The sequence below is a fragment of the Neopsephotus bourkii genome, unplaced genomic scaffold (assembly GCF_033783945.1).
Source record: "Neopsephotus bourkii isolate Nb327-2 ecotype Australia unplaced genomic scaffold, CSIRO-AGI_Nbou_v1 NB_1520, whole genome shotgun sequence".
Taxonomy (NCBI): Eukaryota; Metazoa; Chordata; class Aves; order Psittaciformes; family Psittacidae; genus Neopsephotus; species Neopsephotus bourkii.
The window spans coordinates 468,655-483,782 of record NW_026901996.1 but is presented as its reverse complement, the minus strand read 5'-3'; the positions used below and the strand labels follow the sequence as shown (position 1 = coordinate 483,782).

Here is a 15,128-nt window from a genome sequence, read left to right as displayed (position 1 = left end):
TGTACCCTATGGCACTTAATTTAGGAAACATACTTCTGCCACCCAGCTGTGGTGTACTTCTCAATAGATGGGCACTCTCACGTGTCCTGAACATAGACACGACGGTCACAATCTGTCCCAGCAATCCTCCCTACCAGTAAGAGGTTAGGGTAGAACCCAGGGCTGCATGAAACCACCACAAAACACTGCCACAAGAAAGAACACTATTTCTAGATCTCTACTTTATGAGGCATTATACGACTTAACAGCATGAAAATAAAGTAAAAAAAACAACTGGTTCTCTATAGCTAACTTCTCCAGAACTGCCAGCGGCGCACACATGTCACAGGTGCTGCTCCCAGTGAAGCAGGAAAGCCAGGAGGCACAGGATAATCATCTTAAAGCTAAATTTACCATTTGCGTATCTGCATCATCCTTCTTAGTTTATTTATGTTGTCCTAGCCTACTATTCCTTCATTCAGTAATGCCAGCAGAGTAGTACAAACTAATCCTGTTCACAAGAGAGGTCACATTTAAGAAATGAGCTCCTCCCAGTCGCTCTCCTGACACCACATACAATGCACATCCCACAAGGACACAGCTCTCATCCTTGGGTTGATGGTACCTGGGGAAATTGCACAGTACAGTACCTGACAGGCTGAAAATTAAAGCGAGTTTTTAAAACAAAACCCTTGCCTGTATTGACTTGAAAATTTAATAGCAAGTAAACTAGAAGCAATACATTGAAGTATACACATCAGGCTCCAGCTTCCTGCCTCCCAACAGACCAACACCCATAACCATATACTTCAACTAACCCCTTTCTTTACAGGGGTTACTTAATACACACAACGGTACTCACAGAATCAGTTATGTTGCAAAAGGCCTTTAACATCATCAAGTCCAACCATTACCCCAGCACCGCCAAGTCCACCACCAAACCATGTCATTAAGGATCTCATCTACACAGTATCTGAACGCTCCCAGGAACGGCGATTCCACCACTGCCCTTGGCAGCCTGTTCCAATGCCTGAGCACCCTCTCAGTGAAGAGATTTTTCCATATACCCAATCTAAATCTTCCCTGACGCGGCTTGCAGCCAATACGTCTTGTCCTATCACTTGTTACTAGGGAGAAGAGACCAGTGACCTCCTCACTCCATCCTCCTTCCAGATAGTTACAGAGAAGAAGCCATTGTATTCAGCGGCTAAGTGAGGTGTTAAAACAGCTCCAAAAGCACATCATCTGTACCTGAATCTGTATCAACTCTTGCCCTAGACTTGATCTAAATTAATGTCTTATAAAGGGTTGGGCTGGAAAATCAGCAATGTCTCAAATTACTCTTCCCCATGGCAGTTACTCAGGACAATTAACAAAACTGCAGCTGGACATAAACGGAGGGACAATCTCCATCCCTTGAAGCTCTTAGAACAGAACAGGGCACAGTAGGTGTGAAAACCAAGTCCTGTCCTTGCTAATCAAATCCTTATAAAGTAACTCCCTTGAAGATAGCATACTCACATGCCTGACAGGGACTGGAACGCCTGCTCTGCTGTTGCAGGACAGATATTTGTACATACTTTAATTGGTACGTGTAAAAATAAAGTCATGGATGCATTCCAAGATGACTATTGCTTCTGCCATAACGACTGGTAATTATTAAATGCCATCATTCCACTTATGACAAAAACGGTATGATTCTCAGACAAAATTAACAGTAAATAACACTGCCCTCTTTAATCTGTATTAATGTATCTTCATCAAGAGATACAGGTATCATCCTAAATCCAATTCCCACTAAACTCTCTAACCATCCTCCATTAGCTTCAGTGAGCTTTCAGCAAATTCCTGCATTTATTTTTAGATGCCTACAAGCAGAGTTGTGATTCAACAGAAAGCTGTCAGCTGCCTAAGTAGGACTGCATGTTAACGTGCATATTAGTTTGCCCACTCCATAAAAAAACAAACCAAAAGTGTCCCTTTATGGCTGAGAAAGCTCTGAGCATCCCAATCTAGCAAATAAACCCCATGTTTTTCATCCCTAAAATTTGGGGGAAGCACCACTAATCTCTGGTGTTCTCACCTCCACACCCCATCCTCTGCCTGATAAGGACAGAGACTGAACTCCGCATTTAAAGGTTGGGGTTTTGCTGTTGCTTTTAAAAATATATATTATTTGTGAAATCAAACAAGCTATGGAAAATACAAAGAAAATAACCCTCCAAAGTCCCTTTCCGCTTGCTTGCTTATTGATTTGTCTTCCCTCCTGCCTTCTTCACCAAGGCATTCCACAAGCACTTCAGATTATGCCTAGTCTCTTAGAGCACTAGAAGGGACTCCGGATGACTACTGTGTTACTCAAAACCTTCTAACCATCTCTCTTAACACCTCATTAACAGGTACTACACGATATTAGACTCCTGCAAAAGCTTACAGTCTTGCATTCCTAGTAGAAGAGGTGAGAAAGACTGCAGAATTCCTCACTTCTGTAAAGCCTTCTGGCTCTTCACTAGCCTGGACCACTTCATACCCCTGTCAGGCCTGGACAGGAGATGAGGGACATCGGTTGAGAATCCCTGGATCACATACATCTATGGAGCACCCCAGGTGTTGACAAATTACATGACATAACAAAGACAGACTCAAGATGCGTTAGAAACATGCAAGGCAGAACATAATGTACTGCTGAGCAAGCAGCCCACCATCATCTTTGATCTTCGCATAAATTAACTGCTAAAGTCAAAGACTTTTTAGAAGGCTTCACCTTTTGTAGTGCTTCAGTTCTTAAACACAGTTTCTCCCACTATTTTCCTCTTGCCTCTATTTAATTATGCTAAGCACTTGAAAAAAGTGCCTTTTATCTTAAGCACATAATGAGGTAAGCTGCAGCATAGAATCGTTTTGTCTCAAGTCTGAATTGGCACATTTCTGTGTGCCTGCTAAATTATTTCACTTAAGAAAATAATCTTTCAAGTACCTTGTCAATGTACGTGCCCTTTAGATGTCAGCATTAAAAGCCCTAGACAAGTATCTCCTGAACTTAAAATACATCTCATCTTTTGACTATGCTGCAAAGAGACCACACCAGAAGCTGTATCAGAAATGGCAATTTCTGTGACAGCACGGTTTCATCTGACACTACAGACATGCTCAGATCCTGTGAACTCCAACTGCAGATTTCAACTACAAAATAAGAGTAAGTAAGAGGTTAACAGATAATCATCTGTTATTTACTCAATTACAGCAATTAAGATCGTACATGACATCTGACTTTACATTTCACTTGGCATCTAAAAATGCCTTAAAATTAATAAACGTAAAACTATTTGTGTGTTGAAAGTAACGTCTCCCCCCAGTATCAAACTCATGCAAAATTGCTCCAAACTAACAAACCTGAAGAAGAAACTGGCTGCAGCTGACATCAAGGACTAAAGGATTATATATTTCAATAGGCTTTAATTTCTTTATCTCAGTAAAGGTACAAGATAGGCTGTAGAAGCTGCCCAATGAATGTCTTTCCCTACAGTAAGTAAGTAATTTTGGTTTTTAACAGATTAAGGACTGAAAATTCACATTCAGATAGTCTAAATAAAGACCACAGAATCTCAGCCAACTTCCTTTACCAGCCTCAAGCCTGTAGCTGGGATCTTGATTTAAAGAAACAATTAAGAACTTATTGCTCAGCTCCAAAGGCTAACATGTATTTCATTTCTAGTTTGAATTCTACAGATTTCAATTTACATACCTCTGCTAAATTGAAGAACCTCTTGCTACCAGATATTACTCTATCAGTTTCCCTAAATGTGCACTTTTCCTCCCCCACAGTGAAGTTATTTGCATCTATAATTTGCTCTCCTAAGAACTGGGTTTTAGTTCTACGAAAAGCAGATAAAAGGGAAAGCTATAGAAGATGTCAGTGAAATGAAGTGCTACCTTTGTAAATGTGTTTGGTTTTTTTTTTCCCAGATGTGCAAGCATAACTAAACAAACATTCAGTGGAAAGAATACATACACCCTACTAGGGCTCTGGAAATAACCTGACAGTATCTCTGATCACAAGAAGTATCATGCTGCGCGTTCTGCACAGAAGACAGAAGGTTGCATTTTAAAGCAAGAAGATAACCATGTAAGATCAAAAGACAAAACAAGGGGCAGTTCTCACTATCTCCTCTGAGGATATCCTCTCTCTTTTACAGGTAACTAATTTCTAAGTTAAATCTCATTAAATTGTTTTTAATGGGGTTGTAATGATTCTGCCAGTTTTAATGTTGACAGAATAAAACATGGTTTACATAACATCAAGTACCTCCATACAGAGAGAGATAACCCATTCTCTATCAAAGAAAACTCTACAAGCAAGTATGAGACATTTTACAGTTGTTTTGATGCTTGGAGAGGGGCATGTGACACCCCCTTTCCTGAGACTACCCACAGTTGACCATCTACCAATGCAGCTGGGATGCGGTACCCTGTTTTGTGCACATCCATCAAGTTTCAAAGTCTCCTCAGAGTCAGGCAAGATCTATCTTAACTGAAAACCTGAAATTGCATCCAGATGCTACACCACCTAAATTTAAGGAGCTATAAATTTGTAATGACATCTAGTTTGGAAATAACAGGCATTGCTAAATTCATATCCAAGATTAAAGTGCGTGAGAAATTTAACAATATTGGAAGCGAAAGCCCTCCTCAGTATCCCATAAACTGCCCTTGACCAAGGTCTGCAAGTGGGAAAAGATCCACCGACCGTGTTAGCATCCTGAAAGTTTTAAGTGAGACATCTGAGCTAGGAATCGATTTTCTTTCCTCCAGAAAGCTGCCCACAACGTCACTCTGCATGCTGACACCGTCCCCAGGATGGAAGGGAAGAAAAGAAACATTTAGTGCCATAAAGCAGCGTATGTAGAAAAGGAATAAAATGTTACAATCTAAGTTTCACTACCTGTAGCATGACACTGAAAGTAATTCTTCCTTTATGTGAAATCTGGTTTAAATAATTTTAGATATAACTCATAAAAAGAGGTTGAATTCCCTGGTCATAAGCGTAGCTTTCACATTCAATGCTTTTCTTAAAGCCAAGGAGAACACATCGAGGTAAAAACCACTTACACCATCATTTAATCCCACTTGCTCTAACTGTACAACAGACTTTTCAACCACATACTCCAAAAGAAGAAGAGGGGAGGAAAGAAAGTCACTGAAGTGTTTCAAGTTGCACCTAACATAACACAAGAGACACAGCAAATACAGGAAGTGGTCTGGCACAGTGACATGTTTGGAAAGCCGAAGTTCTCTATATTAAACAGCATCTCTGACCCAGGAGGGTCTCTGGGACAATGGCTGACACCCATCCACCCCACCCTGTCTTGATGGCACACAGTGGGATTTAGTCATCAAATTAAAACCCACCCAGTTTAACCTGGAACTGAGAAGGGTCATCTTTGACTTTTTTTTTTTTTTTTAACTTTTAATATCTTGTATTTCCTTAAGGCTACAGAAAAGTCACACCAAGTCACACGAAATGGGAATACCGTCTTACTGACCGGTGATAGCTGTGGAAGTGGGAGGCGGAGGACCGTAAACCCTTCCATTTCCCCTGTCTCCAGCCCCCTGCAAAGCCTACACCCCTTTACACTTTAACTACTTAATCCTTTCTTTTCTCTTTTCCCACCTCCTCCCCTTTTTCTAATTGTTCCCCTTGAAACTCTACTTGAAAATCTTGGATCAGTTAATAATTCAGTCACACTTACTAAGAAATCATTTGTATGGTGTAACAGCTGGCCTACACTTCTCATGGAATATCATTTTCCCTTTGACGGCCACTTTTGATGTCACACTTGAAATTAAGGCTGTATTTCCCACAGAAATAATTCACACTAGAAGCCAACTCAGAGTTGCCAGGAACAAAGCCAAAATCCCTGCAATTAACCAGTGTTGTCATATGGTCTTCAGGAAGCTTGGAATGAAGTTCCTTACTCCAGCTTCTATAGAAAATAATAAAAACAGTCAAGGATCATCAAACAAAAAAGTACAGAAACAAAAGGTAAGGTAAGACCACAGCACGGGAACAGAGCACCTGGGAAGTGAAATACAATCTGGCATAAAAGAGGATGAAGATTCACCACTGCTCAGCTTCTGATGTGGCAGATCACTCACTACTACCCTGTTGTGCAGAGCCATTTTTAAGGCGATTCTGTCAAACAATAACAACCTCCCAACACTGCAGCTAGTTTACAACTGTAGTAGAAAAGAGACAATAAGGTGAGAGTTCAGTGCCACTTCTCTTCCTCAGCAAATACACTAAGACCTCTCTCTACCCAGTTACCCATTGAAACTCCTACAATTTCAGTCTCTTTGCAATCACTGGCAAATGGCTTCAAAGGTATTAGCAGTATCAATGAATAAGTAGATGAATGACTCGTAGATTAACTCCCCTGACTCTAATGTGCGTGTATGACACAAATCTGTAATACCCTATTTCCTAATTTCTAAGTGGTCAAACACTCCCCTGCAGTTGTGCCTCAAACTCACAGCTTATCATCATTTGGTGACTTCCCAAAAAACTGAGAGAAAACTCAAGACCAGCTGTCCCATCCAAGCAGAAGTGTACTTTAACAGGCTGAATTCACTCACTGAATTCACTTTAAAGTCATTCCATTCTGAACAGAAGCTTGCATTTATAGGAATTACAGAAATCACCTCCACCTATTTGGGAAGCATGGGGGCAATATCCGGAAACCCCTTAAGAATGTGACCTGATTTACCAGATGTACTGTACAGCCAGTGTATCCCAAAGTCTTGCTCCCCTTTGTCAACCACCAAGTTGGGCATTTGCTGGACTGCTTCCTGCCCAGCCTGTGCTTCCCCTTCACTTCCTGAGGATATGAGAGGAATCTGATGTATGCTCGTGTTTTAACTCAGTACAGCACTGAGAAGCAGGTACAGCTAGACTCTGGAGTAGGAAAGTACTCCTAGACTTCTAAATCCAGGGACAGAGTCAGTCACTTAAGAGACACAAATCCTGCTGACTCACAAATGCAGAAACCCCAACAGAATTATCTCCAGCCAAAGCATTCACACTCTCATGCTGAAGGAAGGAATTGTAGAGAAATACTGATCTGAAATAGAACGCAAAGTACCTGGGAAACTACCTAATACTATGAAATGAGGTGGGCTTAAAAATGACTTTAACATTGCCTAGAGACAGATAAATAGATGTTTTAATCTGACCTGACTGTGTCTTATGGCTTTAGAGAGGTATTGCCCACTGTAGCACAACACCTTGTTCCTGCAGTCCTGCCACGCTGCAAACCAAAGAGAACAGTCAGAACGCAGACGTGTGCCAGCTCAGCATATTTTGAACGTGTCCCTGGAGCAAATTCTGGGTCAGAGACTGCAAATGGCTGGCACAAGTCCACATCATCTACATTACGCACATCTATCCTGAAGTCCTAGTTCTACTTCAGGTGGGATTCAGACTTCCTCAGTACCCTATTGCTCCTCTAAAGGAACCGCAGGCAGCAGGCAACCCTCATGCTCCAACACGGCTTCATCTTCTGGCTTAGAGAGATCTTGAGGCTGTCAACTCCGTGGTGGCCACACGGGGCAGACACCACTGACATTTAGCCACCCTTGAGCCGGGCATTCTGCAAACAGCAGACCATATAAACTTAATCTTTTAATGCACAACATGCGAAGGAAAGATTACAGCATATTATTTCATACCTATCTGGTATCTAATCGTCTTCATGCAGAGTTGGTTAAACTTATGACTGGCATTCTGTTTATGAAGCAGTCCTGTCCACTTCCTAATACTGCTGATGCCTGTTTTCTGGTGGATATCCACCTAAAATAGGTTCCATTAACTGTTCCAAGAGTCTTTTATACAAAACAAGGTCTGATCTCACGTATACACTGTGTCAGGCACCTAACACTTCTTGAAAACAACTACCTCATCCTCCAAATCATTTGTTATTAACACGACTCCTTGAACCTTTGTGGCTAAAAAAAAAAAGAAAAAAAAAAAGAAAAGAAACGCAAAGCCTCAAAACAAAACAAATCTCCCACAAAAACAAAACCCAACCAACTCCAGTATCGGAAGTCTGAGATGAGTAACCTACTTAGTGACACATGAGAGTCAAAAACATCTCCCAGGTGTATTTCCTCATTCTCACATAGGGTGTTAGCCCAGATGCCCAGTGACCACTCTTGTACAGCGTCAGCACCGTGAGCTGACACACTGCTGTCAAGTGATAGGAAGGGGAGAAAACCCCTGCTGCAAGCAGGACAGGATAGAAAGCCCCTCTCTTGCAGTTCCTCCAGTGGAGCCAGGGAACCACTGCTGCCAGTCCCATCTAGCGCAGAGGACAAATCACCTCTTCCAAAAACCACTCTAGGCAGCCTCCCACCAAGGAAGGCATCACCTGCTCCCACACAAGGTACAGAACAGGGGAATTCCTCTCCGTCTCTTCCCAGCTACCACTGCTAACTGCTAGAGGCCCCGGGCAGGCACACAGCAACATCAATCAGCAGTTCAAGTACAAGCAATCATGACAGCTATAAACAAAAATATTTGTAAGTGAATGTTTGAGTCACAGGGTAGCACTGCTGCAACTCAGATAGGCTCCTGCCTTTAATTAGTTTGCCCAAACCAGTTTTTCAGCCCTATTTGTGAAGAACTCAGCAATTTAGAACAAGCTGCTAATAAACTGAACTGGATAGAAAAGAACCACTGAACCAATTCAGAGACTGGGGATGGGGGAATTTACTTGGATACTGATAGACTGAAAGATGTCAAGGTACTTGACAGGATCTTTTAAATCCTTGGAGGCACTGAGACATGACTTGAGTAAAAAAAAAAAATACCTTTAAATGGGAAAATACCAGATGTCAGCAGTTGGCAGATTTGGTTTATTTGTTCATATTAGAGTACCTTTATTCAGTATTTGCCTATGATGAACTAAAGCCTTTTAAAAACAGTAAGGACTAGCTCAAATATAGTGGGTTTTCTATTCAGGTAGAGCCTGGATGTCCTTCACTAAGGTATACTTTAAACAAACTGAAGTTACTGAAGGTCAGATAGGGATGACCTAGATATAATAGCACAAGAGAGTGTTCTTCATCATATTTTAACGAACTACAGCCCATTGTAGCCATCCCAAGAGTTAGCAGGTGCACCCACTGCTGCTTTCTTCCAACTGATGCCATAACCAAGCACCTTCTGACGTGGTTACTTTTGCCCCTCCAGGCTTACATCTTCTGTGTTTCCAAGTAAGTTTCAAAAAGAAGTAAGGATGTTGCCATAAAACTGGATATTCAGTAAGAATATGGAGAGGTGCTAATACACACCAGGTCTCAAGCAGACACAGCCACCTGCCTGTGGTCCACCCTGGAAGAGAAGTAGATGCTCCTAGACACCCATATGATCACCATTTCCAGCTGCCTGGTGCTAGACAGGTCCCCATAGTACAAAGCATCAGGGATCACTTTTCCAAAGCACCCTGGCAGAGCTCCAGAGCCTCAACTCTAGATCTTGGACTTCATTCTGGCAGCCAAACTTAAAATGGAAAAAGTATAAAGTGTTTTATTTTATTGAGACAAACAGCTCTTCTCAGTGTACTGTCAACTGCCCTTAACCAAGGCTGCAAGTGGGAAAAGATTCACCAACTGTTTCAGTATCCCGACAGATTTAAATCAGATGCCTGACCTGGGAATCACTCTTATTTCCTTCAGAACGCTGCACACAACTGCACACTCAAGAGATTCTGTGTCTCACCCAGAGACAGCCAAATGCTTCACTGGATTTGGCCCACGCATTCAGTAGAATCAGTTTGGGAAAGAAAATACAACCACATGCAACTAGCTAAGAATAGCTGCAAGAGAGGTTAAAGTTTGTCCTTTGTATGCAATGTATGGTGACCTGACAGTAAGCCTAATTCACAGAAAAACAACTAGGACAAAACCAGCACCTCTGCAAGAGAAACTAGAAGAAAACCAAAGGAAATGAGAAGTAAACAGGAAGCAGCTTGGTGAGTAGGAATACAGGAGAAATCACCCCAATTAATTTTCTGCATAATGTAAACAGGTGCAAATTGCGATTTATGACTAGAGGTGCTACAACACGCTCCTATGTGCATCAGTAAAAATCCACTACAGCAAAACCTCTTCGTAATGCAGAAAGGTTAAAGAAAATTACGTATCTACTCCATCACACTTTTTTCATTACACGCTTTGTGGAACAGACTGGTTTGTGGCAAGAAACAATCTTCTCAATATTACCTTTCTTTTTCAGTAATATAGAATGACACAGGTCATTGCTGTATACACACACTGCTCAAGCATAGAATACCTTTTGTCATTATATTTCAACTATTATGAAAGGTTTCCATTACACTGGTTCCTCAGGCATTCAGATGAATTAATTTAGTATAATTTTTAACATTCGCCTGAAAGTTCAAGCATGTTCTCAGAAATTAAAAAACAGGGATTTTAAATTTTTAAAGCTTTTCAACATATAAGTTCATATTCTTTAAAGAGGCATCATTCAGAGAGGAAAGCTATCCTCCACAGGCAATACCACAAATACAACACGACAAGAGGAGTAAGTGGAATGTATTAACTGGTATTTGTCAGAACTTATCATGTAACAAGGTTTTGGGATTTGAAGGGTGCGCCGTAACAAAAGCACCAGTTCAGAGATCAGAAGTTATGCAGAACGCATTCTGTGCTCCTCCCACAGAAGGGTATTTGCCTTTCTTACACAGAAAAACAGCAACACTGCAACACGAAGAGTCAGGGCATTTTCCCCCTCACTCTCATATGTTTTAACTCAGTAAAACAATTCTTCCCATTCACCGAGCTACTCAGTATTTCTTTGAAACACCAGAAAGGAACCAACTCAAACCCATGCATTTTGTATTTCACTGTTTCTATGGAAAAGAAGGTTAATAAACATAACTTGCAAAAGACTAAGGTGTATTTCAATGCCTCTGCCAACATTTAGCAAGACTGATTTATCAAGATTCTCTTTAGGCACCTGACAAGACAGAATATAGCGTATATTACGTAGGAAAAATATTTGAATGAATACGAACTTGTTTGATAGGTTTCGATACATGTTAAAATTCTCTTCTTCTGTTGAGCATTATGTCACCTCAGACTTGGAATATTAGGAGTAACATCTTATTGAAAAAAGAAAAGTACTGTAGTGGTAAATGTTTTACAGTGTGAATTAAATAATGTAGTAAACTTGTTTCAAGACGTGAAGTTTTTTCAGTGAATAAGTAAACCACTCCATATGACACAGTACTGTCAACCAGCATGATACTCGCAGCTTGAAATAGTTTGAAATAGCTTTAAAAAGTGCCAAGTACCTAGGTTTAGGAGAAATATTTTTAAGAACTTGCTCATACAAAGTAGTTTATGAAACCATTAAAAAAAAAGAAAAAAAGAAGGCAAGTAAATCAAGAATCTAAAAACTAAAACCTTTTTAAATACCTCTTTAGATGTTGCTCCAGTTCCAAGAATAACACTTTCATGGCTATTCGGTCAGAGCCTTGTTTCTGGAGAAGTGTCACTTTCATTGATGTATCTGTTTAGTACCTGCTGATTAGATCCCCTGAGATGGAGGGTTGGAAGAAATACCTCTCGATCCTCAGCAGCAGTGAGATTAGCATTAGCATTTCACTCTTAACCACGGGTCCTGAACTCTGCAGCACATTCAAGAATCACAAAGCCTCACCCGTTAAAGATTACCCATTTGCTTCTATTCAAAGTTTGACGAGTTTAATACTGGTTGGTCATGATCAACAAAAACAAGAAGGGCGAAGGGTGACGACACTACAGATCCTGTGATCACATGGTGTGCTGTTACATAAAGCATCAAGAGAGATTAAAGTCTTCACGATTAGGTTTTCAGATCTCAGACAAATGCATCTTCTTTCAGCAGTGCCAAATTCACCAACTTTCGAGCTGATTCAGCCTGCTCCCACTTTTTGTAAAGCACACAGTAATTGCTACAGGCAGCTAATTCTGCTTAGAGAAAGGCAGCTTAGCTGTACTGTTTCTCAAATCAAAGTTCTAGTGCTTAATGGAAACTGTAATTAGACACAAAATCAACCATACCCAGTTTGCCAAGAAATATTTTACAGAGGCAAATACTATCCCTGACTGCTATTGTAAAAAGAACCAGTGATGAGATAGACATGCATCTGATCAGTCTTTTGCAGACATCTTCTCATGTATCAAACCAAAATTCAAACAAATATTGCTTATCCTTTCTCAAAGAAACACAGATCACCATATGGAATTTTTGGTGCCTTGTAGTAGATCCATACCATATAACTAGAAGCCTACCTGCATAGGTACCATTATCCAGCACTGCTTCAATGTAAACATGTTCCTTCCTCTATCATGGTGAACGCTTTTCAGTGCGAACAAAAGGTGACTGCCCACAGTACACTGTGGAGAAGTGAGCAAGATTCACTTCCTTAGTCTACATGCAAGCTGGAGACATCCCCTCACCAGGGAAATTGCAGACTACTTGCAGCATCTGTACAGGAACCCCCACAACAAACCCAAGAGAGCACAGGCACTGATGTTACAGTCTTCCACCAGACTGACTACAGCAATACTGAGACAAAACCAGACATCAAACCTAGCAAATGCCACTCAGCCTTACTTCTGACTGCTAAATCAATATCAGATGTGTTTCCTCAAGTTGATTTACCTCGTAAGACTATATAGGAAACTTGACAAATGGGAACACCAAAAACATTGACTCAGAGCATGGCTATCTACTATCTAGCTGAATTTATTGTACCTTGCCTTTGACAAGGCATTGGAGAGGTGACTAATGGCAGCAGAAGCAGGTACTACATGATAACAAGAAAACAGTCTGGTGTGAGGGAGGGTAAACCCAACCCTACTTATTAGAACCAGCAAAGGGAGTAAGCATTTTGGTTAGGAGGTAGAAAGGAAGAAATAAACAAAAAAAGGCATTAATTCTTTGTTTCTTTTCTTTCTAGGGTGATGGGTGCACCCCAGATGTGACTAATCCCAGATATGTTAGATAACTAATACCAGAATGGGATTAGTTCACGGCTCCCAGAGCGAAGAGGGAACTCGGTTTAAACTGGGCCTCAGAGTTACTAACTGCGAAGCAGTGCCCAATATTACTACACAGGTTTCCCTAAGCCTGGTACACTTGGCTTGCAGGACAGAGCATCCTGCTCCTTTTAAAGCACACCAGGGAGACTGAAGCAAACAAGTTACACTTCATAGTGTTTCTCTCATTACCTCAAATCCACCTCCTTCGGCATAGCATGGAAACAGGTAACAGCCATGGGCCATTTGAGTCTCCTCCTCCCACTCCCATTGAAAAGCCATGTACATGGGACCACTCAGATGTGCTCCAGGATCTTGGAACTTGGAGAAGGGGCAGACAGGTCTAACAGCCATGTGAGGTGGGTGCTTGCTCTTAAAAGCAAAGCTACTCTTGAAAGCTTCAAGGGGAGACTGACATGGTACAACCACATATAAAAGAGGGAGAGGAATGACTTGTGGAAGGACTTTCAACAGGCTTTCAAGGAACAAAAACCTAGGAACAAAAGGATTAACTGGAATAACAACCAACAGCTATTAAGTCTGACACAGTATTACTAAATAACTTGAATATTCAAGATGTAATATTACTTACAGCAAGGAATCTTACTAACTCTAAAGAGCTGAAACATCAAGCTGACTGGAGAAATGCTCAATTCCAGAAAGCAGAAATTATAAATCAAGTTGCATCCTTATATACCCTTTCATAGTCAGAGACTTGGCACAATAATAATCCCTAACAAATCCCACTGGTTACAGTATCTTACATAGTGCATCTCCTACAGCCTCCCTTAGGCTGTTCTACAAACTACACTGCTGACTTGTAGCATCCAGGCTTAGCTGAGCCTGTATCCCACAGAACTGCATCAACAGAGCTTATAGCTTCAGGCTGTAAACTGCTCTTCTCCTAACCTTCTAACATCCTTCTTGCCTTCCCTCTTGCCTGTAACCCCCTCTGTAAAGCTGCATGGTTGACATCAGCTAAGACGACAATCTTTCTCTGTAACTGTTGTGCATACAGTACGTGCACTGGCATGTTTTCCAGGATACCTAGAATAATGAGTACACACTGGAGTGGGAAAGGGACGAAAGCAATGATGTTAAACTTTCCCATGGACAGTCTTTACTTTCTCCTTTCCTATTCCAAGACCTCTGAACAGGAGCTCCATCACACTAAAGCTGTGTCAAGACAGTTAAGAACAAGGTTCAGGAAGTTATGCACATCTGACCAATACATCGCTCAGCTCCAGCACTGCTCTGACTCAATACTGGGTTTCCTTTACAGCTAGAACAATCATTAAATGCTATATAATATATATACAATATATATAATATATATAAAAAATATATATTTTTATATATTATATATGTATGATGCAGGACTACTGAATATATTCAGCTGTTTCATTCTTTAGAGAAGCAAGTACAATGCTAGTCCCACAAAGAAGCCTTAGCTCCACCTCTGGTGACACTAATCACGTTTCCTGATGCTTCAGCCCCAGTTCTGGTGACTTTACAGTAACACAACGCTCACAGGCTTCATCTGATGCAAATTCTCCAGTTATAACACATAAAACTGGTTTCTGTGTCACTGATCTAAAAGCTCCCAATTCCAGTTCATCACCTTTTTATTTGGGGGGCGTCTGTGCCTCAGAGGAATGTTATCAGTTCCATTTATCACCTTCATGAAAAACAGCAAGGGATTTGCTTCATCAGTTACCAAACTGAAACCAAATTAAACGTTAAAACCTAACTGCTCCAGAGGCAAGTATTCCAAGAACTACATTGTATTTCTCATAAGCATTCCCATAAACTTGACAACACTGGTTACAGTGCAATCAAGTAATTACAGGTATTACTCAGGTAACAGAAACCACAAAGAAATTGTAAATCAACTGGATTAACTAAGTCATCAAACATTTTTACTGCTTTGAAAAACAGCCTCTAGCTGCAACTGAAAAATGACTGGAGTACCAGATCCTCTTTCGTCACATTCAAGAATTCAGCACCAAGCTATTCTTTCCTTCCTTTGTCCTGAACCATTCTGG

General features: G+C 40.9%; 2 protein-coding genes across 5 annotated transcripts in view; one reads left to right on the top strand and one right to left on the bottom strand.

The window, feature by feature from the left end:
- Positions 1 to 15,128, bottom strand: part of TSC22D1 (TSC22 domain family member 1) — a 94,441-nt gene that overhangs the window by 3,827 nt on the left and 75,486 nt on the right. The window contains exon 1 of one of the 3 annotated variants that reach the window (XM_061369914.1): positions 11,476 to 11,531. The exons of the other annotated variants lie outside the window; for them this stretch is intronic. Coding sequence (XP_061225898.1) covers positions 11,476 to 11,516 — 41 coding nt within the window. The 5' untranslated portion in view covers positions 11,517 to 11,531. Of the gene's footprint in view, positions 1 to 11,475; positions 11,532 to 15,128 lie in introns of those variants that run through there. 3 annotated transcript variants of the gene reach the window in all.
- Positions 1 to 15,128, top strand: part of LACC1 (laccase domain containing 1) — a 266,101-nt gene that overhangs the window by 247,162 nt on the left and 3,811 nt on the right. The window lies entirely within an intron of this gene.